The sequence below is a fragment of the Thecamonas trahens genome (genome assembly GCF_000142905.1).
Source record: "Thecamonas trahens ATCC 50062 unplaced genomic scaffold supercont1.4, whole genome shotgun sequence".
Lineage (NCBI taxonomy): Eukaryota > Apusomonadida > Apusomonadidae > Thecamonas > Thecamonas trahens.
The window spans coordinates 632,090-652,355 of record NW_013657676.1 but is presented as its reverse complement, the minus strand read 5'-3'; the positions used below and the strand labels follow the sequence as shown (position 1 = coordinate 652,355).

Here is a 20,266-nt window from a genome sequence, read left to right as displayed (position 1 = left end):
ATGGGTTGGGACACTTATGAGCATGGCTGCCTCGAGAGAGTGCAAAGGCTGTGTGGTAGGGAGGTGGATCGGTACATGATCTGCACATCATGGTCTACAGATGGCAGCGGGAGTGGGCGGGAGTGACCGGGAGTGGGTGGGAGCCGTTGGGAGCGGGCAAGAGTGGGCGGGAGCGGGTGGAAGCGGGCGGGAGCAGGCGGGAGTGGGCGGGAGTGCCGCTGGGCGGGAGGTGAGCCGAGACGGACACAGTTGACGCGAGAGAGCGAGCGAGGGGGATGTCTGGCAAGCGCAAGACGGTTATTGTGAAGCTTGTGTCTGCAGCAGGTACTGGCTTCTACTACACCATCCGTAAGAACCCCAAGTCCATTCAGCGGCCTCTTGCCTTTCGCAAGTACGACCCTGTTGTCCGTCAACACGTCCTCTTCAAGGAGGCCAAGATGAAGTCATGACCGACCTGGTCTCCCCTCCCCTCCCCCTGCCTCCCACACACAGGCTGGGAGGGGAAGGAGGTACCACATCGCCTACATGTGTACACCTTGGCCATCTGCATTGGGTAGGGTGGGTGGGTGGTATTGGGTCGCACTGGTGTAGCCTGGGGTGGCTTGGGTAAACGTGGCCTCAGCCGAGTCTTGTCGACGCGCCATTGATCGCTCCTCGGGCACGTCGACTGAGGACATGGAGAATGTCGAGATCAAGCGCGCGCGGCAGGGGGGGGGGGGGTGAAAAGGCTAGCGGTAGTAGCTCGGTATGTACTTGATCAGAGCGTCAAGGCAGCCTGTCATCTCGATCTTGTGCCAGCGTGCCGAGGGCGCTGACGCTGCGGTCTTGGGCCAGCACCAACAGGCCGTCATCCGTCCACAAGCCGCAACAAGCCAAAGCCGGCGTTGATCAACAGACCCAGGACAAGACCAAGCCGGAACTGGCCCGTTAGTGAGTCTTCGCAGCAGAGCCAGATCATGAGGATCGGACCGAGAACAAAGCCGGCCACAGCGCCGACGAGAAAGTCAAAGTGCGAGCCCTCTTGAGTCACAGCCGCCACAATGGCAGTGGTGGCAGACGCAGCCGCCCGCGCTGCCCGGTTGCGACCATCGCCGCCGCGTCTTCCCCACGAAACACGTCATCGATTGCCGCGCTCATCGGCGTCGCCGCCGCCGGTGGTGGCACCATGTTCTGCGCGAGCACGTCAACCGGGCTGATGTGCGGATCGTGGAGCGAGATGAGTGCAATGGCGTTCATCCACTCTTCCTCCTCCTGACGCCGCTGCGCCGCCGGCAAGTGCCCGCGCGCCTCCAGAAACCGCTCGCGGACCTCGGCAATCTGCTGCGCGCCAAAACCGTACGTGGTCAAATGGTCAAAGCCAAGCTCGTCGTCGCCGTCGTCGTCGTCGCCACTGCCTCCATCGTCGCTGCCATCGTCGCGTGTGGCCGTCCGTTGCCGCCTCCTCTCCTCGCGCATCCGGCGGCCGGTCTCGCCATCGCCATCGCCGCCGAGCCCTCGCCCGCGCCGCGATCTCCTCGCTCTTCTCCGCCCCGTCTCGCGTCGCAGCCCCTCCGATCGTCTCCGCGACACGCCACCCGGCCTTGCCGACACTATCTCCACCTCGCCCTCCTGTGCAGCAGCGCGCGGGAGAGCCAAACCAGTAAGAGCAGGCGGGAGAGCAGCCGCAGCTGTCACACCAGGGCGAGCAGGCGGCGGGACCGGAACAGCGTCGGACCAAGGCCCATTCTTGGCAATACAATGGAGTACAGCATTGTTGGGGAGGTCAAGCAGAGCATTGGAAGCACTCGGAAGGACCGCACCATTGTGGACGAGCCGGAGGAAGCGGTGCTTGACGGAAGGTACCTTACCACGGATGCCTGCCTCCACCGCTCCCCGGACAACAGGTCGACTCAAGGAGAGCTCTATCTTGGTCGACGGCGGTATGACGACTCGTACCCGTACATCACTTCCTTCACCTGCCTCGTGACTCTCAGAGGCCATATGACCCTCTGCCATCAACTCGAGACAGCTGTGGCGCAGGTGGCGTGTCCGAGGTAGCGCTCGCCCTCGGTGGCCGTGGAAGCTGTGGCCCCGCGCCACTCGATAGCGCACCCCGCACAAAGGATGCATCAAGCATGTTATTCGACCGGAACAGTGGCTGCTTGCCGCGCTTGCCTCTCTTCTCTGACAGAACCGAATGTTACTCACTTGGAATGGTCGACAAGGAACGGCTCGATGGACATCTCGAGGTACGAGACCGGGTACGAGATGCCAAAGTTGGCGAGAACCTCGGGGTGGACAATGCCGACAGAGCCGATGACCTCGTTGTTGAGGTGGATCGAAGCCTGGAAGCCCGGGAAAAAGGCGGCGTCGTCGGCCTCCTCCAGCTTGTACGAGAGGCTAGCGGTGGCGGCCGAGACGGCGGCGGCCTCCGCCGGACCGTCGGACGCCGACGCCTTGGCCGGCTCGTCGGCCCACGCCACGCCGATGACCTCCATAACCCGGTCGAGGACGCCATGGACGATCTCAAACTCGGCCGAGTGGTTCGAGTACGCCACCGCCAGCCGCCGGTCGTTGCGCGCCCCGACGTCGGTGCTCGGGTCCTTGATCACCACGTCGGTGATCTCAAACAGCTTGCGCGGGAGCGGCTGGCTCGCGTTGGCCGCCAGCGTCTTCAGCATCCCACCCATCAGCGTCGGCCGCGCCATCTCGTAGTCAGACGTCTTGGGGTTTCCGATCAGCACCGCCGTCTGCCCGTCGTCCTCGCGCCGCAGGTTCTCGAACGCGTCGGCGTGCGAGCAGAGTGAGAACGTGAGAATCTCCGTAAACTCAAACATCGCCACCTCCAGTCGCAGCAGGTCCGTCAGCTTGTTGATCGGCAGCTGCTTGCCGACCGTGTACGTCTTCGGCTCCGTCTTCTGCAGGTTGTTGTACCCGTACGCAATCGCCGCGTCCTCGGCAATGTCGCACGCGTGGAGCACGTCAGACCGCGTCGGCGGCACGCTCACGTCCACGCTCGCCCCATCCTCGCCCACAGCCGTCGGCAGCATCATCTTGTTGAGCAGCGCAGCAATGCCCTGTGCGTCCTCGTTGATCCCAATCACCCGGTTGATGTACGCCACGTCCGCGCTCGCCGTCCGTGCAGACATGTCCGGGTAGTGCGCAAGCGCCCGCTCGTTGCGCGCGTCACCCTCGGGGTACACCACCTGCACAGCCTCGGCCGTAAACGGCTCGTCGCAGTACTGCGAGAACATCGCCACAATCGTGTTGAGCACAATCATCGCCTTGGTGTGGTCCGTTGCTGTGCACTCGATGAGCACGTTGCGCGTCGAGAGCTCAATCTTCGAGTGGTTGCTGTTGATGATCGGCGGGAGCGAGAGCACGCGGTCCTGCGCGTCGTAGATCACAGGGTACACCGGCGAGTCGCGGATGATCGGCAGGAAGCCCTTGAGGTGCGCGTCGTCCGCGTACAGATCCATCACCCCGGCGCCCGTCGTCTCCTCCGTCTTGTTCAGCGGCACAAACGAAATGTCCTCCGGCGCAATAGCCCGGTACCGGAACGGGCCCTGCACAGTGTCCAGGTCATGCGTGCCAATTGCCACAAGCGTCCGCTTCCGGCAAATGTTGTGGTGCAGCTTGTCCTGCAGCTCGATGAACGACGCCTTGGAGTCCTCCGTAAACGTCACCCCGCGCAGAATCGCAGCCACAACATACGGCCGGATCTGTGCCGTCTCGGGCTCCACGTACATCTTGGTCATCGCCTCGCCCTCGGGCACAACCACAGAGAACACAGGCGGCTCGATCTCGCCCTTGAACACCTTGAGCGCAGTCACCAGGCCCTCGGCGCACAGCAGATCGTACCGGTTCGCAGGCACATCAATCCGGTAGATGACCTCCTCAGACGCGCCCTCCTCCGCAACGCCGCGCTCCTTGATCTGCTGCTCCTTCTCGCTTGTCACATCATCCAGCTCGATGCCAAACTCGAAGCACAGGTGGTCAAACTCCTCCTCGGCTGTACTCGCGCCCACCACATCTCGCCCAACCATAAGTGCTGATCTAGCTCTGCTCCAGCCCACACGTTTGCCCTCTCCGCCCGCTTGCCCACTCCCTCGTCAAAAATTCCGCCACTCCTGCGCCTCGCCCACCCATCATCCCTCACCACCGCCAGAACAACCGTCATCGACACAGATCTGAAACAATGACATGACAGAGCCGCAAATAGCAGCAGAGCTAGTGGCCCATCGAGCAGGAGCAGAAGAGCGTGCTGGACGTGGTTGGTTGTAGAAGGGGGGGGGGTCTCCCACGCGCCGGTCGGGGGCCCCCTCCCCCGTCATGACCACAAACAGCGGTACACACCATCATACCAACCAAACCCCCTCCCCCCTCCTCATCACAACGTCACACTTTTTCTCTATGGGATTTCTCCGTTGTCTCCAACTCAAGCATGGCTCCCTGGCAGGCCCGCCAGTTGCCTGCCCTGGTCGCCCTCTCTCGCTGCGATCACCTCGCCCAACATCCAACGAAGGTTCGAGGCGTCGAAGGAGGGGAGGCGGAGGAGGAACGGGGAGGCGGAGGAGGGACGGGGGGGGGGGTATATCTCTCATTGTGTGTGTGTGTGTGTGTGTGTGTGTGTGTGTATGGACGTACTCATGGTCCGGCCCAGGAGAGCAAAGAGCTTGTCGCGGCCCACAGAGACAACGGGCATGGTTGTGGTGAAAGAGTTGGGTGGTGCGGGGTGTGGGGTACGGTCGGGGGACGATGACTCGTGCCAGCCAGACGCGGCAATCGCCTAGACAAGACGAGCAGTAGCAGCCACTTGCCATCACTCTACTGGGCAGGTTTTGGCTAGCTTGGTAGGCAATGCTTCCGGATCATCGATTTTAGATAAGGTACGGGACAATGCGGTAGGGGACCAGCTCGCAGTACTCGTCCCAGTACTTGCCGTACTTGGACCGGCACCGAGCGTCATCACGGAACGCGCGGTCGGTGAGGAGAATGACGAGGAAAATGACGTAAAAGTACTGCAGGAGCGAGCCAAAGCCGCCGGGGAAGGTCCAGAAGAACGCGCCGAGGACCTCGGGCACGTAGTGGAAGTGGCGGGCGACGCCCCACCAGCCCGAGGCCAGCAGGATCGACTTCTTGAACTCGCCCTCCTCAGTCTGGTACTCGGCGCGGACAATGACCGGGTCCTTACCCCAGATCTTGAGCTGGCCGTTGGTCGACCGGAAGTCCTGCCGCTGCTTGTCGGCCCAGTAGTTGATGAGAACCGAGACGGTGCCGGCAGCAAAGATGGCGCCGGCAAGCGGCCAGCCCCACACCACCGGGTGCTTGACCAGGTACAGCGAGTGCGAGGTGTACACAACCGGGAGCCACGCGCAGCAGCCAAAGACAAGGTAGAAGCCGGCGGCGTCGTGCGCAATGTCCATCGACCGGAAGTACCCGGCCTCCCACCAGTAGAACTTGGTCAGGTACACAAACTGGATGCCGATCGAGACCAGCATCGAGTCCGAGACAAACCCGTAGAGCTCGTACTGCTTCGCCGCGTACGCGAGCAGCAGCAGCGGCCACGACATCATGCCGAACCGGCAGTTGGAGAAGATCTTGACGTCAAAGCCAAAGATGCGCGGGTAGAGCTCGCGGCCCCAGTAGATGTCGAAGACCGCGTTGCCCGAGTCGTAGTTGTCCACAGACGTCGGTGCAAACACGCCCTTGAGGTACAGCAGCACGCAAACCGTCGGCATGATGATCACCTGCGCAGAGAGCATCCCGTGGAAGTGGTCGTACACAGTCTGCAGCGGGAACACGTCCGTAAAGTGAAGCACGCCAGCAACCGCCATCGTGATCACGTACGCAGACATGCCGTTGTCCAGGTACTTGGGCACGTGGCCCTTCGGCGTCACAGGCCCCTCCACAATCGCAGCAGGGAACTTCATCAGCGCGAGCTCAAACACAGAGTACACCGCGAGAATCTTGTACTCGTACCAGCTCGGCGTCTGCCAGCACATGAGCATCGCCTCCTTGAGCCCAACCTCCTGGATGAGCTGGTAGAACGTCACGAAAGAGCCATCAAGCTCCACCAGGCAGTACCTAAACCCCCCCCCCACACACACACACACACAAACACACACCATCAACACGCCGTCCGTCACATGCATCGTCCGTGTGAGTCCTCACATGCTCAGTTGCTCCGATGGTCCTCATACTGCGAGCCAGCCATGGGACATGATTGCTTCTACAATCAGCCTGTCGAATGCCTCGGCTCATCTTCCGCTTGTATTGCGCTCGTTGGAGGTCCAAGGTCGGAGCAGCAAACGGACGCGACAGACTCGGGGGAGCGACTCCGTCAGCCAAAGCACGCGCGCCGAGCGCAAGACCACCGCCAGCCACACACACACGCTGCTCCAGCAGGCATACCAAGCGTTATACAAACGAAACTTGGCCAACCTCTGCAACCGTTATACATCTACCACTAGTACAGTTTTCGACACTATACCATCTGTGTAGCGAGCTGCAGTAGGGTGCGTAGCATCCTCGGCCCCGACGTTGAAAAAGTGGCCATCCGCACCAGTCAGACTGGCGACGTGGCCAGGGGGGCAGGGGAGGGGAGGGGAGCGGGATGGGTACAGACAATGACATAGAGCAGGAGAGTGAGAAGGGGATAACAGGCAGGACGCAGTCGTACCAAAGAACAAGGGCAAAGACCGGAGTGGTGATCATCAGGAACAGAGGGCCCAGAGTCTTGCGACCAGGGAGGAGGCCCACAGACTCGGCCTTGGAGTTACTAGACCACATTCGGTTGTTGTAGTCGACTGTGAACGCCTGACGAATGCACGAGTCTCGGCTCACCACTTGTACCATTACGACATATCACTGTGCGGATGACTCGATCTTTGCATGGGAAGAGGGGGGGGGGGGGGGGGGGGGGGGGGGGTATCGATAGTCGGCCCGGTGACGCGTACAGCTTTACTTGCTCTGCATGGCGCTGTCATCTACAGTCCGTCGAGCTCGGCAAGGAGCGCGGCAGTGACATCAGACGGGGCGACGGCACTGCTCCCCGCCTCGACGGTCGGCTCGGCGGCGCCATCGTCGACGGGGACTACAAAGTCGGCGAGGCCGGCAGCTAGCGAGATCCGTTGGCGCGGTGCGTTAGGAGCAACAGAGCGCTGACGCCCATTTGTGGCGGTAGTGGACGCCGGCGTGGGCCGCGGCGGCGGCGGCGCCGAGATTGAGATGGTCGAAGGCGTCGATGACGACGACGACGACGATGATGATGATGACGAAGACGACGATTTCGACGAGACAAAGGAGGCATGTGGTGTTCCGAGGCCATTGGACGTTGCCAGCGCCGGCGCACTCGCCTGTCGGCTGGTGCTCGACGGGTCCGAGCTGGTGTCGTCCGAGTCGGACGCCGACGCAGCAGTGCCCAGCGGAAGCGCGGGCGGTGTTCGGCGCGGGATATGGATGTCTTCGTCGTTGATGACCGCCCCGCGCGAGCTCCAGTCACCTGACGTCGGCCTTGAGTTGGGGCGCGACGAGCTCCGCTCCGCAATCGGCAGTACCGCGCCCGGCGGCAACAGAATGCCTCGGTGAAGCTGTGGTCAGGGTACGTTTCGACGACGACGACGACGATGATGATGACGACAACGAGTCGGACCACTCCATGTCCCGGTAGCCATCGAGGATAGTCGATTGCTCGGGTGGGCGAGAGGCACCGCCAGACGAGCCAGTGCTCGGAGACGGCGGCTCGGCAAAGCGGTCCGCCTCGCCAGGCGCAATTCGCTTGCCGAGCACTTTCGACGGAGCGGCTTGGAGCGAGGCGACCGATGAAAAGAGCGACGAGCGGCGGAGGCGATTAACCTTAGACAGCGCCCTCGGCCGCGGCGGGCCCGAGGTGCCCGATAGCCCGTCAAGCGAGTCGCCCGAGTTGCTAGAGTCCGACGCCTCGGAGAGCTCGTCAAACGACTCGAGCGCAGCTGGCACGGCATGGTCGTTGCCGACGTCGCCGTCGCCGTCCGAGTTCTCAGCAACAGCAATGCCCAACCCCGAGTCGTTGGAGAGCGAGCCCGACCACGACGACGGCGGCGTAGTGACGTTGGAGACGTTGCGCGGACCAAGCCCATCGCCGCCCGCAGGGCCGTCGGCGCCAATGACTCGCTCGACAAGAAAGTGTCGCGCCGGCTCGCGGCTCTCCGGCTCGGGCATCGGTGTCGCCCGATGCGTCCGTGTCCGCCCAGCGCCAGCCTTCATCTCGTTCGGATCACGGCGGAGGACTGCCTCTGAGAGCTTGGCAAAGGTGGCGTCGGCATCGTCGTTGAGCGCCGCAAGCGCCGACACGTTCGCCCGCGCCTGCAGCGGCGTCGCCAGCGCATCGAGCCCAGAGAGCGTGACCGCGTCCATCGGGCGGCGCCCGTCGCCGGCGAGGCGGTACACTCGCGCCTCGCGCGAGTCGGCGCTCTGCAGCGTCGACTCGCGGAGGCGTGCCATCGACGTCGCCTCCTTGCGGGCAAGGTCGGTGACTACCGCCGGCGCAGGCAGAGGCGATGCTGGCGCCGGCGACATACCGTCACCCGACGTCAGCTCCGCGAGTGACGCCAGCGAGAGCTGAGACGCGTTGAGCGTCGGCGCCATCCGTGATGACATCTGGTCGAACCGCGCCATTTCTTTGCCCATAGCCCGATGGAAGAGAAGCCGTGAACCATCTGGCAGTGCCGCACCAAGCGGGTCGACCAGGCCGACCGCTGCCTCGCCGTACACGCTCGAGTCCGACTCGTCGTCCGAGTCGGCTGCTGCCCTCGGGTCAAGCAGCGCCAATCGGTTCTGCTTGGGTGTGTTCCTCAGGATGTCGAGACACATGTTGAGCCGCCGCTGGTTCTCCGCGAGTAGCCGTGGCACCTTGACCGCCTTCAGCTGGTCTTCAATGCCCGACACGTCGGTCTTGGGCACCTCGGCAGCGATGATGGTGTCGGAACGCGCAATGGCGACAGCGAGGCTCTCCAGCCCGGCCATCCCAATCTTGTTGTCGTCGATGTCGAGGCACCGCAGGTTGCGCGAGCTGTACACAAGGCGGACAACATACTCGAGGCCCTCGGCTGTCATGTTGTTGTGGGCGAGGTGGAGCGTTACGAGCGACGCGAGCGAGCGAACGTCAATGAGCAGCGCCTCGGCGCCAGCAAGTCCGAGCGCCGCCGACGAGCCGTTGCCGTTGACAAAGAGCGCACGCAGGTCGACCGCGGCAACCACCGCCGCCAGGTGCGCCATCGACTGTCCGATGGTCTTGCGGTGCTTGGAGCCCTTGAAAACGCGGCAGAGCGAGAGTGAGTTGAGCGAGGTCACAGAGCACAGCGACTGGCAGAGCTCCAGAAAGGCGCCCGGCTTGAGCGCCGCGTCGTCGAGGACAAGCGACGTTAGCCGCCCGCTGAGTCTGCCCATGGCACCGCTGAACCTGCTCCAGTTGGAGATCTTGAGCTTGGTCAGATCGAGGCAGAGCGGCTTGCGCGGACAAACGAGCTCGCCCGAGCCGAGGGCGTTGACAAGCTCCTCGGCAGATGCCGCGTTCATGCCGCGCGCCCTGGCGAGCGAGAGCGCCCTCAGCGTCGGCGACTGGGTGTACAGCAGCGCGGCGGCCGAGGCCGAAGCGTGCGGGATCTGCCACGCCGAGATGTCGAGAAACTCCAGTGGGATGCTGTCGCCGGTGCAGAGGGCGGCAAAGAGGACGTCAAAGCCAACAATGGTCCCGTCGAGGACGAGCGAGCGGAGCGAGGACCCGGCGCCCGAGGTCAGCCAGTTGCGGAATGCTGCCGCTCCGTCGTAGCCGAGTGAGCCGTTGCTAGCAAGGTTGAGCGCGACAAGGCCGGCGAGCGCCGGCGGCTCGGCCGACGCCGCCGCGCCAAAGATGTCGACAAAGCCGGCGTCGTTCAGCGAGGCCTTTTCGAGCGTCAGGCACTTGAGGTGTGTGAGCGACATCAGAGCCCGTCCGAGCACATGGGCGACGGCCGAGAGCGTGACAGAGACAAACGAGAGAGTGGTGATGACAAGGCCCGGATTCGACTCAATGCCGCGTGCAAGAAGCAGGAGCTTGACCTTGTTGGCCGCGGGCGGGTGGTTGACTTCGATGCCCTGCAGCGCAGTGTTGTACTTGAGCGTGGTAGCGAGAACCCGGAGCGCGTGCTTGTACTTGGAGTTGGAACGGATGCGAAAGGTGCGAAACCATCGGTTGCGGGCTAGCGCACGGACAAGCGGGAGGCCGGCGTCAAGCGACGCGCCCTTGAGCGTCCCCACCTTGCCGATTGAAAACTGGACGTCGGTCCGGAGTGGAAGAACCGGTTTGCCTGAGGTGTCGGCCAGCGGGTAGCGGTAAAGCAAGTGCTGCGTGGTGATGACGATCTCGTCGGGTGCCGAGCGCGAGTAGCCGCACGCGTACGCCGGGTACGCGTACGCCAAGCCGTCGTATGGCAGTTCGATGCGCTCGCGCCGGTCGTGAAAGTACGACGTTGTCGACTTGGAGAACGAGAGCGAAGGGCAGGCGTCAAGCTCCCATCCGATGCGGGCGCGAAAGACGCCGTCAAACACCATCTTGGCCACCGAAATGGCGTCTTCGGACGAGGCAAAGCGGAGGTCCCATCGCCCGACACACACGCCCGAGTACGCCACAACAAACTGGCCATTTCTCAACGATCCCGAGAGTCTCACCACCCCTGTCAGCGGGACTGCCGTTCCGATGGCGCCCTTGCCCCGCCGACTGCCAAACCTCGCCAAAGCAATGCGGTACCGCGTGAGGATAAACAGCCTTGGCTTGAGCTGGCCCTCTTTCACCTTCATACACCACCGCGTCTCTAGCACGTCCTCGATCGCAGACTCGAACACAGACAGAGCATATCCTACACCACGCCACACATCGGTGAGTTGCGCCCGGCGCACTGTACATCGGCTCCAGCTTGATCGCTGCATGCGATGAGGCTGCAACAAATCGAGCAAAACATATCGTCAACTGCAGACGATTGGCTATCCCAGACTGGCGGCCCGTGGCTCGCCGCTTGTGGCTCGCGGCTCGTGGCTCGTGGCTTGTGGCTTGTGCGACGAGCACGTCGGTTGAAGAGCAGATCATTGAAACAGGACGACTTCCAGCCGCTTGATGACTTTGCCATGCATTCTAAGCCCATCCTCCGCCGATTCCAATCATAGTTCCGCCACCGATCGATCCAGTCTGGGCTGTGTAGAAGGGGGGGGGAGGAGGGGAGGGGGGGAGGGGGAGGTGCGGGTGGGGAGAGAGGGAGAGGAGGTGGCAGGACTAGTGAGGGCAGGCGCAAGGTGGCGTACCCTTTTCTTTGGCTGATACTGCCCGAGGGGGTACGTCTTCGGTGTTAGGTCGGAGGAGGGACATGGGTGTACAAAGGGTGGAGGGGGTGGGGGGTGGAAGGGGTGGAGGGGGTGGAGGGGGGAGGGGGTGAGAGAGGTGCTCGTAGGGGGGAGGGGGGGTTAGTCTCGGCGGCCGCGTGCGTTGCGGGGAATTGGCCGACATGGCAAATGCCGTGATTTGGGTGGCGCTTCGATGGGGTGGGTGGCGCGTCGGTGGGGTTGGGTGGGGGGCACGACTTGGTAATCATCTCATCTGCTAATACTGTGGGTCATGTGAGATGGGCTTGCTTCTGGCTTACCTTGATATCGGTCCGATCGCATGGGCGAGGTCATGATGAGCTTCACCAACGCCTTGATCAAGCCACAGCTGCACTTAGATCATTCTCGATTGTCGGCCACATGCGCGGTGGCATCCTCGTCGATGGTACGTGGCACAAATGCACGGTTTAAGTCCGTCCCTGTTAACGGCCGCCTCGCCGCATCGCTCCGTCCAAACGCTTATGCAGGGCGCAGCACAACATGACATTTCTGCTACGTGATCAATGATTCTGAACGCTAAGACCAGACAAGATGCCCCCGTATCGCGCAGAACACGCTCGCCCATCATCAGCCCTCGCCCCCTAGGGACCTTACACAAGCACCCTTTTCACTGCCCTGTTCGTCTATTCGAGCCTTTCCCGTACCCCTCCCCTCCCCTCCCTCCCAACGCACTGAGATCAGTCAGCAGCCACGACGCGACAAACTGCGTCGGCTGGCGAGCCACAGCGGTGAGGAGGGCACAGTTGCGGACACACCTGACGCATTTGTAACTCGACTTCTTTGATCCGAGGCGGTTATCTTGTTCGTATGTTAGTTGTGCGTGTCCTTGTTGGGATGAATATGTTGCTGCTATTGTAGATGATGTGCTTGGGTGGTGCGAGAGTGGCAGCGGTGACGCGGCGAGGATTGGAGCGCATCCGCTCGCTTTCATTGACGCGACTCACCGGTGTGGGCATGGAGAAGACAGAGGCCAACTTCCGAGCAATCTCAACAGCTTGAGAGATACAGACATGGGTGGTGCAAGCTCGACCGAGCAGGCACCTGTCCAGCCGCAGAATACCGCCGGTGGCTGCCCGGTGAAAGCCGGAGCTGACGCCAGCAGCGCGGCTGACGGTGGCTCGTGCCCGCTCGGCTTTGGCTCTGCCGGCAAGTCGGGCCAGGCGTCGTCGTCATCGACGAGCAGCGGATCGAACGGCGCTGCCGCGAGCGGAAGCGATGCTGAAAAGGAGAGCGGAGGTGGATGTCCTGTGCGGCATGTGGATGCGCAGGGCAATGTGGTGTACAACGTGTACGGACAGCAGATCAACCCGGACAACAACATGCCGTTCAACCCGAACCAGGCGCCGGCCGAAGGCCAGACCAAGGAGATCCCGACCGAGCGGGTGGTGAGCTCCATTCCGAAGGGCGGGACCGATGGGACGTGGACCTTCCCCTCGCCGCAGATGTTCTACAACGCGCTGGCGCGCAAGGGCAAACTCGGCGATATGACCGAGGACCACGCCGCTGCCGTCGTTGCCATCCACAACAACATGAATGAGCGGACGTGGCGGATGGTCGAGGAGTGGGAGGCCATGTTCCACGGTGACGAGTGCGATTGCCCCAAGCTGCTCAAGTTCTGCGGCCGTCCGCACGAGCTCTCGCCGCGGGCCCGCATGGTGGCTGCTCTCGGCGGGCCGAAGCCGTTTGATCGGCACGACTGGGTCGTCGACCGCTGCGGCACCCACGTCCGCTACATCATCGACTACTACTACTCGGAGGAGGCGAGCGAGGCCGACCAGATGCCCGAGCTCCATGACGTGGACTCTATCAAGTCCATCACCATGGTGGTTCGCCCGGCCCTCGACTCGCCGACGGCGGCGTGGGACGTGACCAAGATGGCCTTCAAGCGCATGCTTGGCCAGGCCCGCCGGCCGCTAGCGTCGCTGGCTCCCGCAACCCGCACCCGGCTGCAGGCTCCAAGCTTGAGGGCGCGGATGCTGGCGTTCCGGTCTACACCCCGGGCGAGCCGCTCTCGGCCGAAGCTGCCGCCTCCATCACCTCGCGGATCGAGCTCGCCTGCTCGTCCCACATGGAGACGCTTGCTGCGCTCGAGGCCCGCGCCGACGCCGGCGAAGACGTCGCCGGCGAGCTGGGCCAGGGCGGCATGGCCATGGCGCTCTGCGTCGGCAAGGTCGTCTGTCCCGCCGAGTACGCCCCGGTCGCCGCCGTCCTCGCAGCCGATGACGTCGACGCCAATGCCTTTGACAAGGCCTACGCCTCGCTCTCTACCTGCGTTGACTCGTTTGCCGATGCTGCCGCCACCGTCGCCGCCTCGCTTGCCAAGCACCCGTAGCCAGCCCTTGCCTGCTTTTCTGCTAAAATGATCTGTGACGAGCGAAACAGGCGAGTTGTTGTTGGCATGCGGCGCCGGTGGCGGAACCGGATGCCGAGACGGACGCGAACGACGCCACCTGACTTCACCCAAGCAAGTCTCAGAGGCATACGGTGGAGAAGAAGGACAAGGACAGAGAGAAAGAGAGAGAGAGGAAGGAAGATGCACAGCCATACAGGCAAGATAAAGCATACACCATCCAAGAACGGAACTGGAAGCACTACGGTGGGCAAGGCGGATGTTCTGGCCAAGCAACGTGTTCGTCTGAGGAAGCTCCGCTCAGAGGTCAAGGGACTCTTTGGTGAACTCAATGCTGTACTCGGCTTGCCTGCCAAGACCAAGACCAAGGAGACTCTACAGTCGGCCATTGATACCATTCGTCAACTGAGAGGTCAATCTCTTCGCCAAGATCCCTATGACCTCATTGATCTTGTCATCGATGACAATCATCCCGATCTCGGCCACATTGATCTCTCGCTCCCGCCTACCACGAGCTACCCTTCAACCGCGACCAATGCTGCCAGTGGCTCAACAGCTGGCAGTGGCTTTGGCGCAGATGGCATGCTCAATGCTGATGCCTTTCTCCCGGGCCCGCTGCCGTTTCCGTCGGGCGCTCCAGGCTCGTCGCAGGACGGCAGGAGCTACTCGCAGACGCCCGAAGAGGGTCCCCAGCACACCGGCTTTGCCATCAGCGCCATTGAGCCGCTGCCGCCGTTTGGCACCACCGGCGACATGGTGCTGGGCTCGCCACTGGCGGGTTTGGGCCACATCTCGCCCGGCGACATCCTCGGCGCGGGCGGGCTTGCTCCAGCCCCTGCTGAGAACGAGCTGATGGATTGCGTTGCCACCGACGACGATGACCTCTCGGTCGGCCTCCCTTTGATGGCGGCACCGGCACATGCGTTTGCCGGCCCGCCTGCACCTCCGTCGGCCACACCTGCCTCTGCAATGGCGATGCCGCCGCCAGCGCCGCTTGCACCTCCTCAGCCCAAGCTGCATCCCGACCTGCACGCGACGCGGATGGCCCCGTCTGCGCAAGGCATGCCGACCGCCGGGAGGTCCAGAGGCGGTGGCATGGCGGGATCGTCCGCGCCGCACGCGCGCCGCAAGTCGCAGTTCAGTCGGCCGCGCGAGCGCGGACGCGGGCGCGGGAACAGTGGCCCTCCACGAGCTGCCGCGGCGGCAGCCCCGGGCCGCGACCGTGCAGTCGGCGCCGCTGCAGAGCGTAAGGTCCTCCGGGTTGGCACCGGGAAGAAGGCCAAGAAGCAGTCGAGCCGCACCGAGGTGCTGCCGGCTTCGGCGCGCGCGGCACCGAAGAATGGCCCACCGAGGACACTCCGCCGGGCGCGTTCCACGGCTACAGCCAAGAAAAAGGGCGCCATCACATCGACTGTGACCGTCGCAACTTCGTGCGCACCCGTTGCCTCTGCCTTCGATGATGATGATGAGGGTGATGATGATGATGATGAGAAGAGGAAGATTGTGACTTCTCTGGACGCCGTCGCCGACTCGCTTGCCCGCGTCACCATCGCCGACTCGGACAGCGACAACTCTGACTGCGACGACGCCGACTTGGACATGCACTCGTCCGACTCTGACTCTGACGAAGCAATTGCCTTTATCGTCCGCCGGATGGCCGCCGAGTGAGCTATTCCCCTCACATGGCCCGTCCCGACCTGCTAAACCGAGTCGTCATCAAAGATGGGAGCACGACGACCGAATTCCCCCTTCACAAGCAAGATCACCGTGCTGATTGACACAATGTGCTGGCACGGGAGGCCAGCGGAGTCGTACGTGCGAGGAAAACTCAAAGCCGTCGAGCCAGGCGGAGCGACACCACCGCCGCACCCACCCACCCCCACCCACTCAGACGAACCCACACTTGACGCTAACGCTACACATTCAAAGATGCTGCGTATGGGAAGTGTGCTCACAACGACGATGATGGGGTCTGGAATGGCTGGGGTCGGCGGAGTGGGAAGTATGCTTTGGCGTGGGCATGCTACGCAAACGCCGCATGTGGTGGTCTCGGACGCGTCAGCCAAGGCAGTCAAGGAGCTTGTGGGTCAAGCTATTGACGAGGGCGGAGAGAATGGCCAAGCACCTGTTGCGCTGAGAATGGGTGTTGCTGGAGGCCAGGGCTGCCATGGCTTTGCATACACCTTTGAGCTTACCCATGATATTAATGATGATGATGAGGTGTTTGAGAAGGACGGCGCAAAGGTCGTCGTTGATGCTGTCTCTCTCTCCTGCCTCGGCAAGGGCTCCGTCCTCGAGCACATCAACACCATCCGCAAGAAGGGTTTCGAAGTCCTCAACAACAACCTCGCTGACTCGGAGTGTGGCTGCAAGGTCAGCTTTGCCCTCAAGGACGAAGCGCTGTTGTAGCTGTCCGGCCCCGCGATCAGTATCACCGGTCTCGCGCACCGGGGCCGGGGCGACCTGGGGCCGGACCCGGGCCCGGAAGCAGGAGGTCAGGTAGGGCAGCTGCATGCCGGGTGCCGGGACGCGCGTGGCGGGCTCGTCCTCGCGGCGGCAGCCTGAATCACGTCGTCGTTTACTACGCATTGGCCTTGGACTTTGCCCGCGACTTGGACTTGGACTTGGACTTGGACTTTTTGCGCGACTTGGACCGCCTCGCCGCCTCGACAAGGAGGGTGGCGAGGAGGTTGGAGACGGCGTGGGTGGCGTTGGTGCGGAAAACGATCTCGCCCGGCTGCCACTTGTCAAAGTCGAGCTTGATCTCCGAGTGGTCGCGCTTGAACTGCTTGAGCTGCGAGAACGAGTGCTCCCAGAGGATAGTGTCCTCGGTCTCGATCTCGAGCTCAAGGTCCATGTGGAAGAGCGGCGAGGCCGCCGGGCGCGAGGCCGAGGCGTCGGCGTCGGCCTTGCGACGCATGGCGAGTCGTGTCGGCGAGAGGACAACGAGCTCGACAGGCGAGTCGGCCTTGCCGGACTGGACAAGGAATCCCGGAAAGGCAATCTCACCGTCGTTCTCCAGCGTCGTCGTCAGGGCCTTGCGTGACGTGATGTCGAGGCCCGAGACCCACTGGGCGTGCCGCTGGTCAGAGTACGCCGCAATGGCGAGCAGCACGCCCTGCGGCGAGGTCATGGTAAAGACGTGCCGCCGCGCGTACTCGGAGCTCGGCTCCTTGCGGAGGAGCGAGCCGACAAACGGAAAGGCGTACGGCGAGGCTGACGTCGGCGTCCGCGTCCCGACCTTGAGCACGGCCTCGGGCAGTGTCAGCGCGTCGTTGCTCTCGGGGAAGGTGTCGTAAAAGGCGAGGCAGAAGTCGGAGAGCACAAAGAACCGCCACTCCCATTCGGACTTGAGCAGTACCTCCATCCACTCCATGTGGAGGACCTTGCCGTTGAACCCGTCGGGCGCACGAGGCACAAACAGCTGCGCCCGGTACTCATTCTCGATGCCCTTGATGAGCTTCCACAGCGACCGGAACCACGCCTTGGCCAGCGCCTTGGTCGCCGCCATGAACACAATGCCCTTGCCCAGCCCGCGGCCCTGCAGGATCTCGAATCCGGATGTCGCCTGGCCGTCGGCCTCGCCGACCACTGGCCGCAGGTGTACGCCAAGGACGGAGATCCGCATCTTCTCCTTCTCCTTGGCTGCGCTTTTGTACACCACCACTTCAGTCTCGTCGCGCTTCACGCCTTCCTCAATCACCACATACCTCGGCTTGAGCGCAAAGCCGCCGAACCGCTTGATGACCTCAACTTCGAGCTCACCCTCGATGATCTCCGGCGCGTCGGTCTCTTCGCTCTCGGGCTCGGGCCCGGGCTCGGCTGGCGCGACGGCACCGAGGCTGGGCGCCTGTGCAGTCGTCGGCGTTGCGCTCCCGGCGTCGCTCTCGACGTCGTCGGCTGGCGCAGCCACCACCTCAACAAGCACGGGCTCGGGAATAGGCTCCGGCATCGGCGCGACGACCGGCGCCGCCGTCGTGCTTGCCGGCGCTGCCTGTGCCATCGCCACGGGTGCCGGCTCTGACGCCGCTGCCGTATGGGCAGCCGACTCGGGCTCGGCCGGCGCCGCCGACGCGCCTGGCTTGAGCGGCGGCTCCGCCGGGTTCCACTCATCGATCAGGTTCTTGATTCGGGTGTACTCGTCATAGATCGGCTGAATAATCTCGGGCGCGGCACCCGAGACCTTGGCGTCACGCACGGCTCCCTTCAGCCGCGCCTTTTCGGCGTTGAGCTCGGCAAGTGTGTACCGCGCTGCTGCCGACTCGCGCGACGGTGAGAGCGCCGCCACGTTGATCGGCGAGTCGGCATACCCAGCCCGGCCGGAAAAGTCGACCGTCGCCGCCTTGGCCTCTTCGGCCTCGCGGGCCGAGTCTGCCGCGTTAATGCCGTCGATGGCCGCCTTGACCTCAGTGTAGCGGTCGTAAATGGGCTGGATGATCTCTGGCGGAGAGCCTGCAGCCTTTGCCTTCTTGATCTTGTTCTTGAGCTCCATCTTCTCGGCCATGAGCGCCTCGAGCTCCTCACGCGCCTGTACCCCCATTAGTGGAGAGGAGGAGGTGTGAAATACCAGACGGTAGGGGGTAGCAGGCGGAACGGTAGCAAGCGAACAAGCAGATGGTAGCCAACCGAGTTGCCATCGTCAAGCACATCATCCGTGCCACATTCAGCAGACCGGTGTCAACCAACACACACGACGGAGAGCGGGGAAAGAATGCGAGAGAGAGAGAGAGAGAGAGAGGAGGACAACCACCCACCACCCACATATGGTTGCAATAAGCTAGAGCGTGAGTGTGTGTGTGTGTGTGTGTGTCATATGTGTGTGTGTGGGTGCGTGCGTGTGGGTGTGTCCATTTGCATGGGTGTGGGTGGGTGGCTGTTGGTGGCCATGCCTCCACCACCGTCTGTTGGGCGCGCGTCTTTGCAGAAAGCACACATGCAGGGAAGGGGGGGGGGGGGGAGGGCAAGAGCAGGGGGAAAGGGACGAGGAGGAGGAGGAGGGGGAAGGAGAGGGAGTCGTACCATGGTAAAGGTGGTCAGGTACGGAAAGAGGAGAGTGGAGTGGGTGGGTTTGTTCTTACTCCTGCTCTTGCTCCTGCTCCTGCTCCTGTTGCTGCTCTTGCCTTGCTCTTGGACTTGGACTTGGTCAGCTTGGGAATTTTGTTGCACAACTTCGCTTCTGATCTGTACCTGACGGACGCACAGCTGGACGTGCTCTGCTGAATGAGTGACCAGACTATGAAGCATGGGGGCGACGGAGGATGCGAGTTCGCTCGACAAGAGGTGCGGTGGTGGCGGGGGCGAGGAGGGGATCGGTCTCGAGCTCGCCGAGCGCGGCGTCAAGCCGGGCCGGGAGAGCATGGGCAGACGAGGTGATGGCATGGACGTCGCTGAGGTATTGGCCGAGGCGGTCGAAGGCCGGCCCAAGTTCGACGACCGCCGATGAGAGTGGCGACGGCGTTGGCGGGGTGAGGGCGCCCGGCGTGAGCCACGGCTTGTACGCAGAGTCGCGGATGGCAACCACAGCGTCGATCTTGGCCGAGAGCCGAGTGAGGACGTCGGCAAGCGCCTCGTGCGGCTGCACCGCCGCAGTCACCTCATTCTCGTTGCGGTCCTGTGCACCGGCGATGGCCTTGGCCTCGGCAACCGCCGCGGCGTGAGCTCTCGCCGCCGCCTTACTCGCCGCCTCGTTGGCGGCGACGGTCTCCAACTGAGCAGCAGCGCGAAGGGCTTCGACTCGCTCAAGGTCGACCGGCACGACGTGGCCCGGCTTACGGGCTGGTGGGGGAAGCGACACTGGCTCAATGCCAGCCTCGCGCATGACGGCTTGCAGGCCAGTCTCCGGATCAAAGATCGACTGGGCGTCGGCGGCAATCTGCCGCAGCAGTGCGGCGCCAAAGTCGTCGGTGCGAGCTGCGAGCTGCTTTCGCTCATTTGCGAGGAGCCCGGCGGCCTCGGATCCAGGCGTGCGGACGTAGGCAGCGTCCCATCCGCGGCCGTCCACCACGTCTGCGTCGTCGGCTGCAACCACAGCATTTGCAGCAGCTATCTCGTTGTCGATCTCGACCTTGGCCAGCTTGACGAGCCACTGCCAGCCGAACAGATCAATCGACTTGGGCAGCCGCTCTTCCACCAGCATGCCGACTAGACTCGCGTGGTCCGCCGCCGCTTCCGGCAGGTCCAGCACACGCGCGCGCGCCTTCAGCACGCCTCCGAGACCCAGGATCCTCAGCGGAAGGAGTAACTCGTCGCGGCTCACGGCGCCCAGCCGATCACGAGGAAGCGCACGCGCATCGCAGACAGAGACCAGCCAGGCCAGGGCACGAAGGCGACTTGGCCTTGCCGCTGCCGCTTCGCCGCCGTCAAAGGTCACGCTCTCCCAATAGGGACACCCCAGCTCTTCGAGCGCAAGGCTAAGACTTGCAGACATGAGGCGTGTGTAGTGGCGAGAGGTGGCTGGCGTTGTGCGGCTGTACGCTGTGCTATGGCAAGGTCAGCTAAGCTGGGTGGGCTTGTTCACGGGCCGCTTGCGCCATTGAGCGGTGC

The 20,266-nt window shown here is 63.2% G+C and overlaps 10 protein-coding genes across 10 annotated transcripts; 5 read left to right on the top strand and 5 right to left on the bottom strand.

Moving 5' to 3' along the window:
* Window positions 1-275: 275 nt before the first annotated feature.
* AMSG_01155 (50S ribosomal protein L33) lies at window positions 276-449 on the top strand (the record flags this gene model as incomplete). Its single annotated transcript, XM_013906865.1, has 2 exons — window positions 276-404; window positions 429-449. The coding sequence occupies 2 exons, from the start codon at window positions 276-278 to the stop codon at window positions 447-449; spliced, it is 150 nt and encodes a 49-aa protein (XP_013762319.1).
* Window positions 450-733: 284 nt separating this feature from the next.
* Window positions 734-1,455, bottom strand: AMSG_01154 (uncharacterized protein; the record flags this gene model as incomplete). Its single annotated transcript, XM_013906864.1, has 2 exons — window positions 734-1,071; window positions 1,110-1,455. 2 exons carry the CDS (start codon window positions 1,453-1,455, stop codon window positions 848-850), a joined length of 570 nt encoding a protein of 189 aa, XP_013762318.1. The 3' UTR covers window positions 734-847.
* A 644-nt stretch (window positions 1,456-2,099) lies between these two features.
* AMSG_01153 (phenylalanyl-tRNA synthetase, beta subunit) lies at window positions 2,100-4,700 on the bottom strand. The gene is made up of 2 exons (XM_013906863.1): window positions 4,627-4,700; window positions 2,100-3,991 (listed from the first exon to the last, which is right to left on the bottom strand). Exons 1-2 carry the CDS (start codon window positions 4,682-4,684, stop codon window positions 2,184-2,186), a joined length of 1,866 nt encoding a protein of 621 aa, XP_013762317.1. The 5' UTR covers window positions 4,685-4,700; the 3' UTR covers window positions 2,100-2,183.
* A 143-nt stretch (window positions 4,701-4,843) lies between these two features.
* Window positions 4,844-6,783, bottom strand: AMSG_01152 (7-dehydrocholesterol reductase). Its single transcript, XM_013906862.1, has 2 exons — window positions 6,662-6,783; window positions 4,844-6,066 (listed from the first exon to the last, which is right to left on the bottom strand). The coding sequence occupies exons 1-2, from the start codon at window positions 6,769-6,771 to the stop codon at window positions 4,860-4,862; spliced, it is 1,317 nt and encodes a 438-aa protein (XP_013762316.1). The 5' UTR covers window positions 6,772-6,783; the 3' UTR covers window positions 4,844-4,859.
* A 185-nt stretch (window positions 6,784-6,968) lies between these two features.
* Window positions 6,969-11,381, bottom strand: AMSG_01151 (uncharacterized protein; the record flags this gene model as incomplete). Its single annotated transcript, XM_013906861.1, has 3 exons — window positions 11,296-11,381; window positions 7,587-10,856; window positions 6,969-7,561 (listed from the first exon to the last, which is right to left on the bottom strand). Exons 1-3 carry the CDS (start codon window positions 11,357-11,359, stop codon window positions 6,969-6,971), a joined length of 3,927 nt encoding a protein of 1,308 aa, XP_013762315.1. The 5' UTR covers window positions 11,360-11,381.
* Window positions 11,382-12,383: 1,002 nt separating this feature from the next.
* Window positions 12,384-13,705, top strand: AMSG_01150 (cytochrome c heme lyase; the record flags this gene model as incomplete). The annotated part of the gene is made up of 2 exons (XM_013906860.1): window positions 12,384-13,231; window positions 13,291-13,705. 2 exons carry the CDS (start codon window positions 12,384-12,386, stop codon window positions 13,703-13,705), a joined length of 1,263 nt encoding a protein of 420 aa, XP_013762314.1.
* A 201-nt stretch (window positions 13,706-13,906) lies between these two features.
* Window positions 13,907-15,391, top strand: AMSG_01149 (uncharacterized protein; the record flags this gene model as incomplete). The annotated part of the gene is made up of 2 exons (XM_013906859.1): window positions 13,907-14,123; window positions 14,154-15,391. The coding sequence occupies 2 exons, from the start codon at window positions 13,907-13,909 to the stop codon at window positions 15,389-15,391; spliced, it is 1,455 nt and encodes a 484-aa protein (XP_013762313.1).
* A 336-nt stretch (window positions 15,392-15,727) lies between these two features.
* AMSG_01148 (HesB/YadR/YfhF) lies at window positions 15,728-16,132 on the top strand (the record flags this gene model as incomplete). Its single annotated transcript, XM_013906858.1, has 1 exon — window positions 15,728-16,132. The coding sequence occupies one exon, from the start codon at window positions 15,728-15,730 to the stop codon at window positions 16,130-16,132; it is 405 nt and encodes a 134-aa protein (XP_013762312.1).
* Window positions 16,133-16,235: 103 nt separating this feature from the next.
* On the top strand, window positions 16,236-16,769 carry AMSG_11640 (uncharacterized protein; the record flags this gene model as incomplete). Its single annotated transcript, XM_013906882.1, has 1 exon — window positions 16,236-16,769. One exon carries the CDS (start codon window positions 16,236-16,238, stop codon window positions 16,767-16,769), a length of 534 nt encoding a protein of 177 aa, XP_013762336.1.
* A 2,020-nt stretch (window positions 16,770-18,789) lies between these two features.
* On the bottom strand, window positions 18,790-20,150 carry AMSG_01146 (uncharacterized protein; the record flags this gene model as incomplete). The annotated part of the gene is made up of 1 exon (XM_013906857.1): window positions 18,790-20,150. One exon carries the CDS (start codon window positions 20,148-20,150, stop codon window positions 18,957-18,959), a length of 1,194 nt encoding a protein of 397 aa, XP_013762311.1. The 3' UTR covers window positions 18,790-18,956.
* Between the last annotated feature and the right edge of the window lie 116 nt (window positions 20,151-20,266).

Coding starts and splice junctions, on each gene's coding strand:
- AMSG_01153 (XM_013906863.1), bottom strand. CDS start 4,684: ATGCCCGTTGTCTCTGTGGGCCGCGACAAGCTCTTTGCTCTCCTGGGC. Junction 3,992..4,626: donor TCTCCTGGGCCGGACCATGA/GTACGTCCATAC, acceptor GCGCGAGTACAG/CCGAGGAGGAGTTTGACCAC.
- AMSG_01152 (XM_013906862.1), bottom strand. CDS start 6,771: ATGTGGTCTAGTAACTCCAAGGCCGAGTCTGTGGGCCTCCTCCCTGGT. Junction 6,067..6,661: donor GTCTTTGCCCTTGTTCTTTG/GTACGACTGCGT, acceptor GGGGGGGTTTAG/GTACTGCCTGGTGGAGCTTG.